This window comes from Stegostoma tigrinum, chromosome 1, assembly GCF_030684315.1.
Source record: "Stegostoma tigrinum isolate sSteTig4 chromosome 1, sSteTig4.hap1, whole genome shotgun sequence".
Lineage (NCBI taxonomy): Eukaryota > Metazoa > Chordata > Chondrichthyes > Orectolobiformes > Stegostomatidae > Stegostoma > Stegostoma tigrinum.
The window spans coordinates 126,332,152-126,352,070 of NC_081354.1; the positions used below are offsets into that span (position 1 = coordinate 126,332,152).

General features: G+C 41.2%; 1 protein-coding gene across 1 annotated transcript in view; it reads left to right on the top strand.

Moving 5' to 3' along the window:
* The window catches only part of cspg4ba (chondroitin sulfate proteoglycan 4ba), a 115,179-nt gene that overhangs the window by 56,774 nt on the left and 38,486 nt on the right, over positions 1 to 19,919 (top strand). Inside the window, exons 6-7 of the mRNA XM_048542226.2 lie at positions 2,629 to 2,827; positions 17,285 to 17,416. Coding sequence (XP_048398183.1) covers positions 2,629 to 2,827; positions 17,285 to 17,416 — 331 coding nt within the window. The remainder of the gene's footprint in view (positions 1 to 2,628; positions 2,828 to 17,284; positions 17,417 to 19,919) is intronic.

Below are 19,919 nucleotides of genomic sequence, written 5' to 3' on the forward strand. Positions count from 1 at the left end.
CCCCGGCCCCACAAAGTGTGGACATCGTTTCTATGTTGAAATACTGACTGTGGCTTGAACCCACGCATTTCTAATTGAATCAGGAATGCTAGCATTAAGCTGAATTGCTAATACTCGTGGAATAAACCTGTTCATACTACACGAGGTCACCTAGGTTTTGATACTATCAATTGAGTTTTGTTCAGAGCTGTCTTTCAAAATCATGAAACGAGTTGATTGAAATAATTTAGCAAAATGTCTTAGTTATTCTGGGATGTAAGCTTCAAATTCTTATATAAAGTCTCTATCTCGAATTTTCATAATTCTAGCGAGGGCAACCAACTTGGCCAAGATGACAGCAGAGCCCTGAACCTGTTAGTCACAATTTCTCATCGGGGAATGTAGAAACAGGGGAGGGTTGATTATTGCAAATGTAGTTCATAGAAACAGATCCAGTTTTTGTGAGTGGGATGTCTAAAACGTGATCAGAGATAATGGGAACTGCAGATGCTGGAGAATCTGAAATAACAAAGTGTGGAGCTGGATGAACACAGCAGGGCAAGCAGCATCTTAGGAGTACAATAGGTGGCATTATTATGGCACTGCAGGAGGCCCAGGATGGACATGTCACTTTGCAGAACACCTATGCTCGGTTAGCAATAAACAACTGCACCTCCCAGTCGCGAACCATTCCAACTCCCCCTCCCATTCCTTAGACAACATGTCCGTCCTGGGCCTCCTGCAGTGCCATAATGATGCCACCAGTAGGTTGCAGGAACAGCAACTCATATTCCGCTTGGGAACCCTGCAGCCCAAGGGTATCAATGTGGATTTCAACAGCTTCAAAATCTTCCCTCCCCCCACTGCATCCCAAAACCAGCCCAGCTCGTCCCCACATGCCTAACCTGTTCTTCCTCTCACCTATCCCCTCCTCCCAACTCAAGCCGCACCTCCATTTCTTACCTACTAACCTCATCCCACCCCCTTGACCTGTCCATCCTCCCCGGACTGACCTATCCCCTTTCCAACTCCCCACTCTCCTCTCCGCCTATCTTCTCCTCTACACATCTTCGGCCCGCCTCCCCCTCTCTCCCTATTTATTTCAGAATCCTCTCCCCATCCCCCTTTTCTGATGAAGGATCACCTTCTGTACTCCTAAGATGCTGCTTGGCCTGCTGTGTTCATCCAGCTCCACACTTTGTTGTCTAAAACATGACTTCTGGGCTTTACACTTTGAAGATCAGATCTAAACTTACCAAAATGTTTTTGGAGAGGTATGGTATCCTTTGGATAGACCCTTATCCTCTATGGGAGAGCAAAGTTTTAGTTTGGAAGAAATAAAATGCCTTTTGGGATTATTAGAAGTAAACGTGAATTGACATTTAATTTTTTTTATTTCATTGAAGCGCTTAAATTTGCTGCCCTTTTAAATTGAAAAAATTCTACAGGTTAAAAAAGTTTGCCAATTCACTCAACAGTTATGGGATTTGTACTGCATGAATGATTTTTAGATTAGATTTTAGATTCCCTACAGTGTGGAAACAGGCCCTTTTGGCCCAGAAGTCCACACCGCTCCTTGGAGCATCCCACCCAGACCCATCCCCCTATAACCCACACACCCCTGAACACTATGGGCAATTTAGCATGCCCTATCCACCTAGCCTGCACATCTTTGGACTGTGTGAGGAAACCGGAGCACCTGGAGAAAACCCACGCAGACATGGGGAGAATGTGCAAACTCCACACGGACAGTTACCCGAGGCTAGAATCGAACCCGGGTCCCTGGCGCTGTGAGGCTGCAGTGCTAACCACTGAGCCACTGTGCCGCCCCAGTTCACTATCTGTCATTATCACAGTGGGGTGCCTGTCAGTTTATAGTTTGATTTCTACCTCCTAATTGTTACAACTTTGATATGGGAGTGAAAATGAATGCTTAGTTTTATTCAGGGTTTAGTTCTTGAAAGAATGTGGATTTAGTATGTGGGTTTGACAGTGAATCTGATGTCCATCAATACCTACCTCTCCTCCAAACGCAGGACAGAAATCAAACCATCCAGATTATGTTTTTTCCATTTCAAGTGCCCAGCCCAAATCCATTTTGTAGAATAAGGAATTTTCTGAACTCTCAAGTGAAAATTCAGGCTTCTATCTAATTCAGAAAATGGGCTTGGAATGTGAATCCACGGTAGTGCACATTTGTTGGAAACCATCATTTGGTTTCCGTTGCCACTTCTTACAGGTACAGTGTGACTTGCACTCTACATTCCTGTTGTATGATTTGGGATAGAGGTTTCATTACATTGAACAACTGGAGTCCAATAGGACAGAGATATCTCTTGTCTTACAATTTTCATTGTCTGTAAAATGTAGATTAAAAATTCGAGTTCTCCATGATCTTGCAACTAAAACAATTTCTCAAATAGGAAATGCAACTGACGTGGTCACAATGATCCAGTCATGATATAAACAGCCATGACTTATACTCTGAGGACAAAATGCAAATCTAAAACCTAATATCATTTTGCTTGTGAGTGTACTTCCTAAGCAGTAAATACTAACTTTCAGACAGTTCGGAATATCAAGAGGCTGGTTTTTTTCTCTGTTTGAATATCGGTGCACATTACAGTTGTCCTTTTCTGTTTTCTTTAGGTATGGGTGGGCTCAGTCACAGAGATATCAAAAAATGACCTGAATACAGAAGATAAAGATTCTTCCCCGGAAGAATTAGCATATTCTGTCACTCCGCCTAGCAATGGACATCTCGCTCTAAAGACTTCTCCAAATAAACGCATCCTGAACTTCACCCAAGATCATATAAATAAACAGCAACTTTTGTTTGTCCATAATGGTAAGCCTTCTTATTCAGCTTGTAGAAATGTTAATGGATTTAAAGCAGATCGTAGTTCTCGAACTGAATAGAGAGATTCTTGATAATATTTCAGCTGTTTCATAAGTGCAGGGCCTGAAATGAAGTAAATATCTGGAAAATAAAGACCACTTAGCCTTTCCTGGCTGTCACAAATAGAATATGACATTTATTTGAGATAACAAAGTGTGGAACTGGATGAACACAGCAGGCCCAGCAACATCTCGGGAGCACAAAAGCTTACGTTTCGGGCCTAGACTCTTCACCTATGACATTTATTTGAAACGGGCTTGTCCAAAAGGAGGCCTGCTAAGCGTTTTGATGTGGCTTTTCAAGCCTTTGTTCAAAATGCAGGGAGGTGTACCTGGAAGAACTGGTAGGGAGATTGGCTGTATCCCACATTTACTGCTGAGGCTGTTGCTGGAGAGGAGCCATCTGTGGTTGGAGCATGATCTGAACAACTCCACCTGAGGCCTGGAGCCCTGGTGAACTACCAGGGCCTTAGGGCTGGCAGAGGAGGAAAATGACAGGCCGCTGGGATATGGGCTGAGGGGGAGGCGAGCTGTCACCAATGGGATATGACGACAGTATACAGGTATCTGGAACAAGCAAACCTAGGGAAGGAGCATCTGGAAATACCCAAGTGACATGAGGAGAGGCAGGTCACAGGGAGTGGTGGTTTCAGAAACAGCCAGCCTAGGAGAGTTTGACTGGGTGGGAGAAAGCACATGTTGGTACCTTCATGGTACAGCCCTTCAGGGATATTCATCATCAAACTACCTAGGGCCTGGGCAAGTGACTGGGAGTGGGGGAAGAGGGTGTGTAGACCAGGTGGGATATGTTACTGACTGGGGGATTGAACGAATGAGTGAGTGCACTAAATGGAAGGGGGAGTGACTGAAAGACCCAATAACTAGCTGGGCAGGTGGCTAAGTGAGAGAGAAATAGCTAATTCCGGTAATGGGTGAGGATGTGGACGGAGAAGCGACTTACTGTTGGGAAGTGGAGTGAACAACTGGCTCCAGCAGTGGCCCGTGAGTGAGTGAGAGTGAACTGGATGACACCAGTCTTCCCCATCCCTCACCCTCGCCCCTGTCTTCTCCCACTCGCACCTCTTTGTAAAGACAAAAGCAAAGGGTCTATGCCCAAAGCAGGCAGGGTGAGACCAAACCCATATTAAAATGCATTTCTGAAGAAGGGTCTAGACCCGAAACGTCAGCCTTCCTGCTCCTCTGATGGTGCTTGGCCTGCTGTGTTCATCCAGCTCTACACCTCGTTAAGTCAACCCACTTTCAACCCCAACTTTCATGTGAATTCAACCGAGGGCAGTTTAGAGTGTGACCTGCCCGAGGTGATCCCACGTCAGTGCTGGTTAAACTGTTACTCCTTAGCTCAACCCCAGTCTCCACTCTGCTTGGCCCAGAAATGGGGAGCTAGTCTTATCTTTTACCCTCTGGCTCTAGTTTGGACCAATAAGACACAGGACAGTGTTATTTTTTAACAAATCTTATGTTTCCTAAAATTGCTCACTGTCCCTGAGAGAACGATTGTTTGTTTGAAATGTGACCCCCCCACCCGACCCTCTCATATGAAAAGGTCAAATAACCCTGAACTAAAGGTCGCAAAGGCAATAGGGAATAGTCAGTATTGAACTGGAAGGTGGAGTTCATACACATGCAGGTATGATTTGAATAGTTAAACAAAATGGTTTGAAATTCAGTGTAGGAGGTGCAAGACTTGGATTTTCAGAAGACAACTGATCAATTTCAGCTAATTGGATCCAAAATGAACTCAGTAATAGGAAGCGGCGATAATCTGTGCCTGGAATCCGCACCACAGAGTCCAATTTGTGGAAGTAAAATTCACCCCTTGGTGGTCTATCTGCGCTATGAATTGATCAGTCACAATACATGCTTCTCCCACCAGGTGGCATATGTTTACAGAGATTACTGGGTGACTGATGACAACCAGTTTTGTTATTCAACAAAACCTAGGCAAATAATTGAGGATTTGAATGTTAATGTTATCAGTTGCTAGACAGGGAATGGCCAAAATGTATTCCACCCTCATTTCAGAATCCTCATATGGTGCAAACAATAGTAAAATGTAGCTCGCTTAATTTGGGTAGATTTTCATGACAGTAGCTCTGTATTCCAATGGTCTGATCCAGTCCTCAGGGACTGAAACCATTAGTTTCATACCTGATTGACTAATGTTTACCTTTTAATGATGAAGAAAAGCCTTTAATTCTTTTAAGAGTTGTGCACTTTTAATAACTCCAGTTTCAAGAAGAAAGCCTTTATTTCGTGGGTGTCCTCAGTTGAGAAAATTATTTGTATGTGAATGTGCCTGTATGCATTAAAAAGGGCTTAATGAAAGAAATTAGCAATTCATGATAAATAGAGGTAACAAGGTGAAGAGCTGGATGAACACAGCAGGCCAAGCAGCTTCAGAGGAGCAGGAAAGGCCTGGACCCTTATTCAGAAATGATAAATAGTTGACTTCTATTTAACACTGGAGGATTGCTCATTAGCAGCAGTGTCTACAAGATGCACTGTAGAAATTCACCAAAGCTCCTCAGACAGCACCTTCCAGCCCCACAAACATTCCCATCTAGAAGGACAAGGGCATCAAATACATGGGAACACCACCACCTGCCAGTCGCCTTCCAAGCCACCCACCATCTTGACTTGTAAAGATATCACTGATTCTTCAGCGTCACTTGGTCAAAATCCTGGAATTCCTTCCCTAATGATGATGTGGGTCTACCTACAGCACACAAACTGCAGTGGTTCAAGAAGACCACTCAAGGGCAAAGGAGGGAAGTTATGCGAGGAGTCAGAAAATGAGTGGCATATGTAATAAGTATTTTGTGTCGGTATTAACTGAGAAGGGGGACATGACGGATGTTGAGGTGAACGATAGTTGTTTGATTTCTCTAGGTCAAGTCAGCATAAGGGGGGGAAGTGTTGGGTATTCTAAAAGGCATTAGGGTGGACAAGTCCCCAGGTCCGGATGGGATCTATCCCAGGTTACTGGAGGAAGCAAGAGCAGAAGTAGTTGGGGCCTTAACAGATATCTTTGCAGCATCCTTGAGCATGGGTGAGGTCCTGGAGGACTGGAGAATTGCTAATGTTGTCCCCTTGTTTAAGAAGGGTAGCAGGGATAATCCAGGTAATTATAGACCGGTGAGCCTGACGTCAGTGGTGGGGAAGCTGCTGGAGAAGATACTGAGGGATAGGATCTATTTACATTTGGAAGAAAATGGGCTTATTAATGATAGGTAGCATGGTTTTGTGCAAGGAAGGTCATGTTTTACCAGCTTGATAGAATTCTTTGAGGAAGTGACAAAGTTGATAGATGAGGGAAGGGCTGTAGATGTCATATACATGGACATCAATAAGGCGTTTGATAAGGTCCCCCATGGTAGACTGATGGAGAAAGTGAAGTCACATGGGGTCCAGGGTGTACTCACTAGATGTGTAGTGAACTGGCTGGGCAACAGAAGACAGAGAGTTGTAGTGGAAGGGAGTTTCTCAAGATGGAGAACTGTGACCAGTAGTGTTCCACAGTGATCCGTGTTGGGACCACTGTTGTTTGTGATATATATAAATGATCTGGAAGAAGGTATAGATGGTCTGATTAGCAAGTTGGCAGATGACACTAAGATTAGTGGAGTAGCAGATAGTGAAGGGGACTGTCAGAGAATACAGTAGAATATAGATAGATTGGAGAGTTGGGCGGAGAAACGGCAGATGAAGTTCAATCCAGGCAAATGTGAGGTGATGCATTTCGGAAAATCCAATTCAAGAGCGAACCACATAGTAAATGGAAAAGCCCTGGGGAAAATTGATGCACAGAGATCTGGGTGTTCAGGTCCATTGCTCCCTGAAGGTGGCAACGCAGTCGATAGAGTGATCAAGTAGACATTCGGCATGCTTTCATTCATCAGACGGGGTATTGAGTACAAGGGTCACCAGGCCCGAAACATTAACTCTGTTTTCTCCTCCACAGATGTTGCCAGACCTGCTAAGCTTTTTCAGCAACTTTGTTTTTGTTCCTGATTTACAGCATCCGCAGTTCTTTTGGTTTTTACTTACAAGAGTTGGCAGGTCATGTTACAGTTCAATCACTTTTGGAAGACTGTGTACAGTTCTGGTTGCCACATTACCAAAAGGATGTGGGTCAGAGCAGATTCACCAAAATATTGCCTGGTATGGAGGGGGCTAGCTATGAAGAGAGGTTGCATCGATTAGGATTATTTACATTAGAAAGAATTAGGTTGAGGGGGGATCTTGATTGGGGTCTACAAAATCATGAGATGTATAGACAGGGTGGATAGCAAGAAGCTTTTTCCCACAGTGGGGTCTCAATTACTAGGGGTCACGATTTCAAGGTAAGAGGGGGAAAGTTTAAGGGAGATATGTGTGGGAAGTTCTTTACACAGAGGGTGGTGGGTGCCTGGAACGCGTTGCCAGTGGAGGTGGTAGAGGCGGGCACGATAGTGTCATTTAAGATGTATCTAGACAGCTACATGAATGGGCAGGGAGCAGAGTGATACAGATCCTTGGAAAATAGGCGACAGGTTTAGATAGAGGATCTGGATCAGCGCAGGCTTGGTGGGCCGAATGGCCTGTTCCTGTGCTGTAACTTTCTCTTGTTCTTGGTTCATTACCAGCTTCTCAAGGGCAACTAGAGACAGAGAATAAATGCTGGGCCAGCCAGTGATGCTGATATTCCATGAGAGTATAAATAAAAGATGGTAGACTGTGATGTTCCGAAGGGTGAGTGCTAGGTCTACTGCATTACTTTGATTAGAATTCATTTATATGGATATTGAATGTTGCATAAAATTTCAAACGTTCTTATACCGAACTTGGAGGCATGACAGAAACTATGAAATGAGTGTTGCTTGTATAACAGTACACAGACAACTTAACGGAGCAAGCAGAGAAGTGGAAGTTAATGTAGAAGTGGAAGGTGATTCATTTTAGTCAAAAAGGTGAAACAGAACAAGTAGGACAAGGCGTAGGCCATTTTTAGCCTTCAAGTTTGTTTTTTTTAACATTCAACAAGATCATGGTTGATTGCCTGAGATCTCAATCCTCTTTCGTGCTGGCCCATCTTAGCCTTCAACCCCCTGATATTTCTCAAATCTATCTACCTCCTCTTTAAATACTTAAAGTAATCGAGCTTCAAAGCTAGATCAGCAGAGTCTTATGAATATGAAAGCAAATTCTTGTGCCTGTCTTAATGTGGCAAAAAAGATCCTAAGGCCATAAGTTGCATTTGTAGCACCAATCAGGCCCATATGGATCCTTTATACAGGATATATCATCTTATACATGACATTGCATTCAACTTCTTCATGTGTAAAGTCATTTTAACACAGCATGTTTTTGACACTTCTTTCTGAGGTGTCTTGGGAAATTTGAGTAGAAATTTCAGCTTGGATCAGTAAGTAACGCCTTTCCTTCCAAATCACAAGGTTGTAAGTTTAAGAACCGATCCAGGATTGAATATAATTGAGACTTTACACTCAGCCTAGTCTATTATAACATGACCTGTGCACTGAAGGCATGGTTAAGAGAGGCACCAAGGGAGGCTGTGGACTTATTAAGAAATATTCAGGGATGGATTGGGAACTGGTGAGTGTGAAGTAATGGTGATAGGTTTAGGTTAAATTTCGGTGGTCAAAATACTAAAAGAAAATGAAACATCCTTAGATGGGCCATGAGGAATTTAAAAATAATAGTAACAATGGAGCTGGATGTGGAGCAGAAGTTGAAATGTATGCACAAATTCATGTAGTTGTTGAACAAGTTGGGAAAAGACATGTTGAGTTGAAGCACACACCCTTAACCTTGGAAACTTTGAATGTTGCAGTAACATATTGACTTTTAATACTTAATAGTTTACGTAAATGATTTGGATGTGAACATGGAGGTATGGTTAGTATGTATGCAGATGACACCAAAGTAGGAGGTGTGGACATCGAAGAAAGCTACCTCAGTACAACAGGATCCTGATCAGACGGGCTAATGGAGCGGCAGATGGAATTTAGTTTAGATAAATGTGAGGTGCTGCATTTTGGGATAGGCAGATCAGAACAGGACTAACACACGTAATGGTAGGTTCTGAGGAGTGTTGCTGAATGATAGAGACCTTTCACTCCAGGTTCATTGTTCCTTGAAAGTGGAGCTGCAGGTAGATAGGTTAGTGAAGAAGGCATTTGCTATACTTGTATTTATTGGTCAGTACATTGAGTATAGGAGTTGGGAGGTCATGTTGCAGCTGTACAGTACGTTGGGTTAGGCCACTTTTGGAATTCTGCGTGCAAATCTGGTCTTGCTGGCATAGGAAAGATGTTGTTAAACATGCAAGGGTTCAGAAAAATGTTTACCAGAATGTTTCTAGGTAGGGAGACACTGAATAGGGTGGGGCTATTTTTCTGGAGCCTCAGAGGCTGAGATGTGACCTCACAGAGGTTTATAAAATTCTGAGGGGCAATAATAGGATAAATAGACAAGCTTTTCTCCCTAGGGTGGGGTGTCCAAAACTAAAGGGCATCGTTTTAAGGTGAGAGGGGAACGATTTGAAATGACCTATGGGGCAGCTTTTTCACGCAGAGGATGGTCATATATGGAATGAGCTGCCAGAGGAAGTGGTAGAGGCTGGTACAATTACAACATTTAAAAGGCATCTGGGTGGGTAAATGAATAGGAAGGGTTTAGAGGGATATGGGCCAAATGCTCGCAAATGGGACTAGATTTATATGGGATATCTGGTCAATATAGACGAGTTGTATTGGAGGGTCTGTTTCTGTGCTGTACAGCTCTATGACTGTAACCAGTTAGCAGTCCCCACAGTTGCAGTACTTCACTGGATCAAAAATCCCACAAAAATCTAAAACACACCGCAAAACAAGGCTTGTAAATTCATTGGATGTATTCTATTCAAGAAAATGATGAATGGTTTATTTTCAGCAGGTTGAAAGCTATTTAAAGAAAGAGATTTCATTTTGATATAATGGAGGAGTCAATTCAAAGACTTCAAATATAAAAGAATGTGCAAATAAACCAACCAAGTAACCAGGAAAAAGTGAAGGAGTGGAAACTGCAGGGGGGAGAAAAGAGTGCAAACCCATAAATGTCAATCTGAAATGAAACCAAACACAGTGGGTTGTGTTAACCCTGCAATGGGAAACCCCGAGTAAACGTCACTAGGGGGGAGCATTTGAAGAGATGAATCAGCGTAGGGCTGGGGTACCATCACACCATGTCATTGTCATCAGCATTCAGCCTGACCTATTTTAACTCCTGAGTCTCATTGACATGTCAAGCAGGCTTTCCAAAACAGGGGCCAAGACCTAGCTTGCTGGTGACTACATGCTTAAGTTTGTGTGACTCAGAGGCTGGAAGATAAGTGGTGAGGACGGGTTCTTAGCACGGTCTCACTCGTGGAAAATTGCAGAGGATCCTGGGATAAAAACCAAGACTGTTACGTTTCTGGGGCACATGAGGAAAGTTTAACCCTTTTAAGATCTCTTCAGCCTGAATTCACAACAATGTTCAATGAGTGAGTATTGAGTCAGACATGAGCTTGGTCCACCTAATAGAATCACAGTTGGCATGTATGAATGTGACTCCTGTCTGATTTAAGTGGACATTTCAGAAGAGCAATGTCAAGATTCTACCAGAACAAGTAATTGGGCCAGTCAGTTGTAACTGCCCTGACTGTTTTTTTGTCAGAATTATCCTAATGATGCAGATTCTATAACTGGAATGTTAATGCAGCTCCCTTCTCTGAACACTGACAGGCATTTCCCGCATCCCCTACACACGAGTGAATGCCCACTGAATTCAAAGTTATACACATTAACATTTGACTAAAAGTGTGGGAAAGTACCTAGGAGGAAGATAAAATATTGTTCTTGAAGCCCAGTTAGAGGTCAAACTTGGAGAAGTATGAAAGAGTTAAGTGGCATGCTGCAGAAAGGTAAATCGATTTGCAAACAAAATAAGAAGTGTTTGAAGATAAAAAGCAATTAATAAATCTGCATTTGATCTTTGCATGTCGAGATAAGAACACAATTCATATAAATCCTAGATTTAAGGAAGTACGTGTAGATTTGGGACATTGAAGAGAAGAGAATGAACAGGTTTTGCACCTGCTATACATTTCCTATTTTTGTATCAGATGCCCAAAATGTGCAGTCTTTTTTTAAAATTTATTGTGATAACTTAACTTTCCGATTAGTTTGCATTGGATTGTTTGATTAACACTTCTCCAATTGTATTTCCAGCCACTAATTAAAGGGATTACTATTTCAGGAATATTTTCCCCATTTATTTAAATGTACAAATTGAAAGATGCCAATGCATTGATAATTTTTCACAAAATAATTCCCATTACATTTCTGTCAAGAAACATTTGCTTGCTATTGGACAGATCACGTTTTTAAATGTCCTGCAATTTGGTTGAAAAATTGGCAGCCTTTCTTTTTTTGGAAAAAAAAAGTTTGTTAAAAGAATTAAGTAACTCAAATATTCTTTATAATGGTGTAAATACAACAGAAATGAAATAATACTATTCCACTGTTGTAATTATTATAATAGCCTATAGTGAATTGATTCACAATCTTGAGTAATCAAAATTTGTTACAATTCATTGGAGTGTTTCTTTTGACCTGGGACTGCTGCAAATGAGAGTTTTGCTTAAAGGTTTTGAGAAGCTTTGTAGCTCGGGTTGTGAATGAGTTTGTAGACATGCTCGCGAGCTGGTGGGTTTGGTTGCAGTTATTTTATCACGCTACTAGGTAACATCATCAGTGCGCCTCTGGTGAAGTGTCGGTGTTCTGTCCCGCTTGTTATTTTATATGAGATAATGGGATCTGCAGATGCTGGAGAGTCCGAGATGACAAAGTGGAGCTGGATGAACACAGCAGGCCAAGCAGCATCTTAGGATGTGAGTTTGCTCGCTGAGCTGGAAGGTTTGTTTTCAGATGTTTCGTCACCATTCTAGGTAACATCATCAGTGAGCCTTCATCAGAAAAAGGGTCTAGGCCCGAAACGTCAGCTTTTGTGCTCCAAAGATGCTGCTTGGCCTGCGATGTTCATCCAGCTCCACACTTTGTTATTATTAATGCCTCGGTTTGCTGGGGTAGTTGTTATTACTTCAGATTTTGTTTCTCAGTGGTTTGTACACAGGGTCTAATTCGATGTGTTGATGGAGTTCCAGTTGGAATACCAGGCCTCCAGGAATTCCCTGACGTGCCTCTGTTTGGCTTGTGCCATTATGAATGCATTGTCCCAGTCGAATTTGTGTCCCCTGTTGTCCATGTGTAGTGAGACAGGTGAGAATTAGCCATGTCTCTTGGTGTCTAGATGGTGTTCGTGTATCCGTATTGTCAATTTTCTTCCGGTTTGGCCTATGTAGTGTTTCTCACAGTCCTTGCATGGTATTTTGTCTATTACACCAGTTTTGCTGGCTTTGGGTATAGGGTCCTTGATGTTCATCAGTAGCTGTTGTAGGGTATTGTTGGTTTGCGGGTTACACTGATACCTAGGGGTCTGAATAGTCATGTGGTCATCTCTTGTGTCCTTGATGTATGGGAGGGAGAGTTTTGCTTTTCGATTAGGGGAAGCCCTGACCCTAAATATAAATGTGCCATCTATTTTGAGTATCAGTGGGAGATGACTTATGTTTCACAACTGTTCTGTCTGGCTGGTGAGCATCTTATTTCCATTCACTTAACAGATGTGTGTTCTTTGGGTTTTCATGATGTACTCTTGCTCATAGTAGACAAAATGATTTTGACAACAGCATTTAGGTGAAAATGTAACAGCGTTCTGAAATCCCTGATGGTGTGGATTCAGAACCACTGAAGGGGTATACATGGTGATATGGTCATTGAGTGACATACCGTTTGATAACTTTGAAGAAATTTGAAAACAGAAGGAAATACCTTGTATTAATTGGAGTTCGATGTGCTGTCCAATCAATAGGAAAAATATTATTGGAAAGAAAGTATATTTACCACAAAAACTTTAGAATAGGCTTTTTAAATTTTAAAATGCAGTTAGTGAATAAATATTTTAAGAAATTTAACCCTCATATAAGCATGTAAATTAACTTTCTTCTGTTAAAATAAGTTTACTTTGTACACTAGTGCTTTTGTAAATTCACATGTTATCTTAATTTGAATTTCTGTGGTAATCAAGATGAGGCACAGTAACTAATGCTTTCCTTTCCTGGCCTCCATTATCCTTACTAAACATTGTCAGCATAATTACAGCAAAGCAAAATTTGCAATAAATCTTGCTTTTGTTGAGCTTAAATGAGGGCGCCTCAGTGTAGGGGCCCTATCTGCACAAGTATCAGTGAATTTGCTCAAACCCAGATGTTTCAGTTTTTACCATGTTATGGTCAACGGGGAGACCACTGATGAATTTTTAACGTGTTTCCTTATCCCAACTCCAATCCATTTCCATTGCACTGTCATTCTTTAAAAAAAAGATATATATGTTTACAAAATCTCCATGGGAAGAAAAGGCACAGAGAAAATCAGTAGAATCTGCAAAGCTAATAATGTGAGTTGGAAAGGTGGTGAAATTTGACTAAAATGTACATTCTTCTCTCTGTGAGTAATGTCATGGACATCAGCCATTTATAATAAATGGTTATATTATCACAGTGCTTCCATGGTTATAGAATAGGATCTCCTCCAATCCACTGTGAATATTGCCACTGGAAATGTTATAGTTTCACATTCACCCTTAGGTTTTTGAACAATGTCAATATCTACGTTCCATTGAAGGGAATGCATACTACAATCAATAAGGCATGTGATAAAAAGGGGCAGAAAATCATGGAGTGATGATTGGTGAAATTGCAAAACTCAAATGAGTAGATGTCAGTTGGAGAAGTCCCAGTCCAGAAAAGTGAAGGCAGTGGATTCATTAAAATTCATACATTTATACAGGGGACATAAGGAAAATCTATTTCCAATGGCAGAAGAGTTAGGACCTGAAAGACATCCATTTAATGATCAACAAAAGATGCGATGATGACATGAGGAAAACCCTTCATAGTTAGAATGTGTGGCAGATTCAAATAAGGCTTTCCAGAGAGACTTAGTATGTTCTTAACTCGATAGAAAAATAATGGATGGCTGGGGTGGGGAGGGGCAGCACTGTGGCACCAGCAGGGTTGTTTTGCAGAGAGCCATCAGGGGCACCATGGGCCCATGGCCAGTGATATGGAAGGTCAGAAACTTGCAGAGGTGCCACTGTTGCATTCAGAAAGAAGAGATCTTAACAGCAGATGCGCTATTCGTTCATCAGTCTCCAAAACAGTCACAGCATCATGCAGCCCGTAAAAGACACTTCAGTCCAACCAGTCCGTGTTGAACATAATCCCAAACTAAACTAGTCCCACCTACCAGCTCCTGGCTGAAACCCCTCCAAATATTTCCTATTCAAGTCTCTTTCCAAATGTCTTTTAAATATTGTAATTGTACCTGTGTCCGCCACTCCCTCAGGAAGTTCAGACCCCATGCGAATCACTATCTGCGTATAAAACGTTTGCCTCTTTTATCATTTTAAAATCTCTTTCCTCCCACCTTAAAAATGTACCCCCCAGTTTTGAAATCCCCCATTCTAGGGAAAAGACAACTACCATTAACTCTATCTATATCTCTCATTACTTTATAAACTTCTATCAGGTCATCTCTCAACCTCCTACACTCCAGTGAAGAAAGCCCCAGCGTTTCCAGCATTTCCTAATAACTCAAACTTTCCATACCCAGCAACATCCTGGTAAATCTCTTCTGAACCGTCTCCAGCTTGATAATATCCTTCCTGTAACTGAATGACTGGAACTGGGCACAGTATTCCAGCTGTGGTCCCACCAATGTCCCGTACAACCTCAACATGACTTCCCAACTCCTATACTCAAAAGGACTGAGCAGTGAAGGCAAGTGTGCTAAATGCCTTTTTAACCACCCTGTCAATATGTGATGCAAACTTCAAAGAATTATGTATCTATACCCCTAGGCCCCTGCGTTCTACCAGGCCTTACCATTCATTGTCTGAGCCCTCCCCTTGCTTTTTGTACCAAAATGCAAAACCTCACAATTATTGAGATTGAACTCCAACTGCCAATTTTCAGCCCATTGACCTGTTTGATCAAAATCCCTTTGTAATCTTAGAGAACCTTCTTCATTGACTACTCTGCCACCAATTTTGGTCGTGTCCACAAATTTACTAACCATGCCTTCTATGTTCTCATCCATATAATTTATATAAATGACAAACAAAAGAGGACCCAGAGCCAATCCCTGTGGAACACCACTCGTGACAGGCCTCCTGTCCAAAAGGGAACCCACCACCACATAGTCTCCTACCATTAAGCCAATAATCCAGTTGGCAAGCTCATCCTGAATCCCATGTGACCTAACTTTACTAATTAGTCTAACATGCAGAATCTTTTTCAAAGGCTTTACTAAAATCTGAACAAGGAACAAGAAACTTTACCTCCTCTCAATTTTAAAGAGGTTTGATGTAATGTTGATCTTGAGGGTAAAAACTTTATTTCTGATATTTGTGATAAACCACTGTTTAAGAATAGTTTTTTTTGTGTAGTGTAGTGCTGCTCACTTTTTTTCTTTTGCATGTGATAAACTTTTAAGTTTTTAGAAAGTACATCGGCAGCCTTTTGTGATACATTCAGTGACTGACATGATAAACAACTAGCAAAAATTAAAACGTGTGGTCTGTCGATACATGTTTCACTGTGGAACCTGTCCAGTGTTATTATCAGCTGGGATCATGACTTCAGACCCAAATAGCTTGTAAGTGGGGACTTGCATAGGTTAATAGACTGCCCATCTCCTTGGAGCAGGCAGCAGATCATGTTCTCATCAAATGCAGCAATACCCTGGTATCTTTCTCTTTTGTTTTTGAATGCTGTCTGTCCAAATATGTCTTTTGGTATTCACACGTCCTTTAACATTCTTCAGCAGAGTCTTTCCTGCAAAAAGTGTCAATGTCTGGTCAGCAACACTGCTGAGGCTCCTCCTGTCATTTGCTGTGCAGAAAACCACACATGCACATCATGAAACTAACTTCACGCCTGGGAGAATAAAGTTCTGAAGTAACAATGAGTCACCTAACCTAGAAATGATGGCCCACCCTGAAAGATAAAACTGGCCCCTTTTATTTAAGTTCATAGAATATGTACTCCTAACGATGTTATTACGATAGGTACTTGAATCTAAACATGATTGTTGGTTTCTTCTGGGCAAAAAGAAACATAGAAATTTACATGCAATAAAGAGATATTAATTAAAGATCAATGCTGGAACCATCAAGTGGGCCACAAGTGAAAGGACAGGCATGAGCCCAAAAATTAAAGGGAGGACAATATCATTGTAATATTAAAGAGAGCTAAGAGAGACCAAAATAAATGGGTTGAAAATATTAACGCTGGTGGTGAGCTGTTAATCATAAACAAGCTTAAATAAGCTTAATTAATAAGTAGAATGATGGACAAGTGGGAAAGATGACTAATTGAATCTTGTGTGTCTTCATTACTGTTTAAAAACCTTAATGAAAAAGACTTCATTCTGAAAGTCCCTAATGATTGGCACTGGGAAGGATATAAAACATTGACTGCTTTAGAATTTAGGTAGAATGTGATTTCAGGATTTCCTGTAGCCCAGTGGGTAATGTTTCTGCCTCTGAACCTGAAGCCCTGAGGTCAAGTCCTACTCCAGAACTTGATGGCCAAAGATGTGTTTCTAACACAGCTAAAGAGGTCAGTTAGATCAATTGAAAAGACAGTCAGCATGGGTCAGATTGCTGCCAGAATCATGGATTTAATCCGTATTTCAGGGAGAGCGGATTTGGGATCCATCTCCTTGCCTCGTCAGTGGTAGCGATCATAATGCTCTAGATCTGACCTGCTTTTGGTGGAGAACCCAAGGACACCTGCTTGCATTTGGCTTCTGAACTTTTTTTTACCAAAAGCAGTAACTCCAGCTGAGTGGTTAAGTGCTGAATGCTTCGATTGGAAGAGGCAGGATGACATTATCTGCCAGACTCTCACCAACTCTGGATTTCTTGGAGTAAAATGTCCTACATAACTGTGAAAATAGAGCTCCAGTGCCAAACTATAAATTCAGTGGTACCATTTCTTGGGTTTGTCAGGAATTCTAACTCATGGTTTGATGCTGCTCTGGAATTCTTGGCCTTGGAGTGTGAATGCCAAAGGAGTATCATAAATGGAGAAGGTTCATACCTGAAATTTGGAAGGATGGCAATGCTGAGATGCAAGAATCTCTGAGATGTCCCTGATTAAATGACTTGCTTTCCTGAAATGAAGTTGATCAGTTTTTAGTATATTCAGTTTGCCATTCTGATGTTTTCTTCTCCCCAGGAGCCATGTCGGGTGGATTTAGCTTCCAGGTTACGGATGGACTAAACTACGCACCTCGTCAGATCTTTAGCATTACTGCTGGAGCGTTGGTCATTAACATGGAGAAAAACAATGGTTTAAGAGTTTTTCCAGGTAGGTTGTCAGTTCTTCATTTTAGTTCCTGTGTATATATCACTAAAGTGTTGCTTAGTATTAAACTGTTCACCACTGAACACATGCAGATTTATTTTCCAATATTTTTATGTGAAAAGCTTGATTTTTTTTTCTTTAAATAACATTGTCTACCCAATTCACCAACACTTTTTTCCAATTATTGTCTATGTGGCACGTTTTTCTAGGAATAGAAAAAAATCTGTAAAATATATACAGTATACGTAATGGTTGTATTCAGAAGGGTAGAAGTTTCTGTTGGTTTTCAGGGATGAATTTGATGTTATTTGTTCTGCCATCTCAAACAACTCACTATCTGGTCATCTATTTATTATATTTTTATGATTCAGCTAATTATGCTTTTTAACATTTGTAATAATGCTTTTGTTTTAACAACAGTGCTTTGGTCTAGTAGGGCAATCGTCTTTCAACATAAACATGAACATATGAAAACTAAAGCTGAGAACAAACCACTTCGTCCGTTGACACCAACTTCTGATTCATGGTGTAATTTGTATATAATCCCCATCTACCACATCCACCTGTCAGTCATAGCAAATCCAAGCAGAAACAAATAAATAGAGAGAAAACAACATGAGTCAATGAAAAGCTGATCTGAAAAAGGATCATATTAGATCTGGAAGGTTTATACCTGACTTACAGTGTCCATTTATAAGTAGTTGTGTTGGTGACGGGAAGTAATTTTTCCAGCTCCTTTTGAATGCATGCTGTGAATCTGCTCTCAATGTTCCCTATAAAGCAATGCTCGTACGTTGTGTAAGATGCTCATGGAAGATTAGCACTTTATTTGTTCCCTGTTTAAAATGAAATATTTTATTAGCTGCCGGTGCCTTTGTCAGCAGGGCTCTCGTACCTTAATCAGAACTGCAAATACACCATTTAATCACAAACAGTGCTGTAGCATTGTAAATTTGCTTATAAATTAAAAATAACATTTGTATATTTACAACGTAAAAATCTAAATTTACCAGTTTTCATACCCCTCCAATAAACTGCCAAACTACTAAGTTCTGCAGAAAATGTATCCGTAAATTACGCTCATGCCTTTTCTCCAGCCAATCAAATAATTAGATAATAAAAGTTTCAACGTAACAATGGTAATCAAATTCTGATCTAATTTTTTAGTTATCCTTCAAACGCAGAACTTAGTAACAGAAAACCCATTAAACACTTACCTTTTGATGGGGGATTAAAAATTAAAGACATGGAGAAAAGAGCTTAATTCCAGACAGGAGTGTGACTGACTGTCCTTGACAACAAGGTGACATTGACGAGGTGGGGTATCATGGATCCTTAACAAAACTAGAGTCAATGTGAATCGGAGGAAAAAACTCTGCTGGTTGGAGTCATGCCTGACCCAGCGGAAGAGATTGTGGATGATGGATGTCAGTCCTTCAACTCAAGTACATCATTGCTGGGATTCCTCAGAGCATTGTCTGAGCTACAGCCATTTTCAGCTGCTTCATTGCTAATCTTTACTCAATCATAAGTCAGAATTTTGACTGATCCCTGCATGGTGTTCAGCACCATTTGTGAAGCAGTCCATGTTCAAATACAGTAAGACTTGGACAATGCCCAGGTTTGGGCTGATACGTGGCAAGTAACATATATGCCACATAAATGCCAGGTAGCTACAACCACTTGACATTCAATGGCATTACAATCAACAAATCTCCAACTATCCTCTTGGATTACCATTCATCAGAAACTGAACTGGATTAGCCATATAAGTACAGTGGCTAAAAGAGCAAGTCAGACAGTAGGAAATCTTGCAGTGAGTAATTGTTATCCTGATTCCTAAGCCTGTCCACCACCTATAAGGCCTAAATTGGGAATATGATGGAATATTTGCCACTTGTCTGGATGAATGCGGCTCCAACAACACTCTAAAAGCTCGACACATTCCAAGACAAAGCAGCTTGCTTCATTGGCACCACATCCAAAAACATTCATTCACTCACTACCACTACTCGGCCGCAGGGCTACATACCACCTGTAAGATGCACCGCAGAAATTCATCTAAGCTTTCTTCGGTAGCACTGTCTAAAGCCATGCCCACTACTATTAAAATGACAAGGGCATCAAGCACATGGAGAAACCACCACTTGCAAGTTCCCCTTAAAAGCTGTTTGTAATCCCAATGTGGAATTAAATTGTTATTCCTTTCAGTGTCCCTGGGTCAAAATCCCTCCCAACAGCATTGTGAGTTAACCCACAGTACATGGACTGCAGCAGTTCAAGAAGACAGCTTACCACCACCCCTTCATGGGCAACTAGAGACAGGCGATAAATGTTGGTGATGTCCACATCCCATGGGCAAGTAAAAAAATCAAATTCATGAGCTTTCACTGTGTGATCATTAGGCCCCAGTATCCTCATTTATTGATTTTTAGTTTGTTTGCTCATCTGTGTTTCCTGAGCTGACTTAGGAATCTGCCACATTTTTGTGTCTGCATTTTCTGTG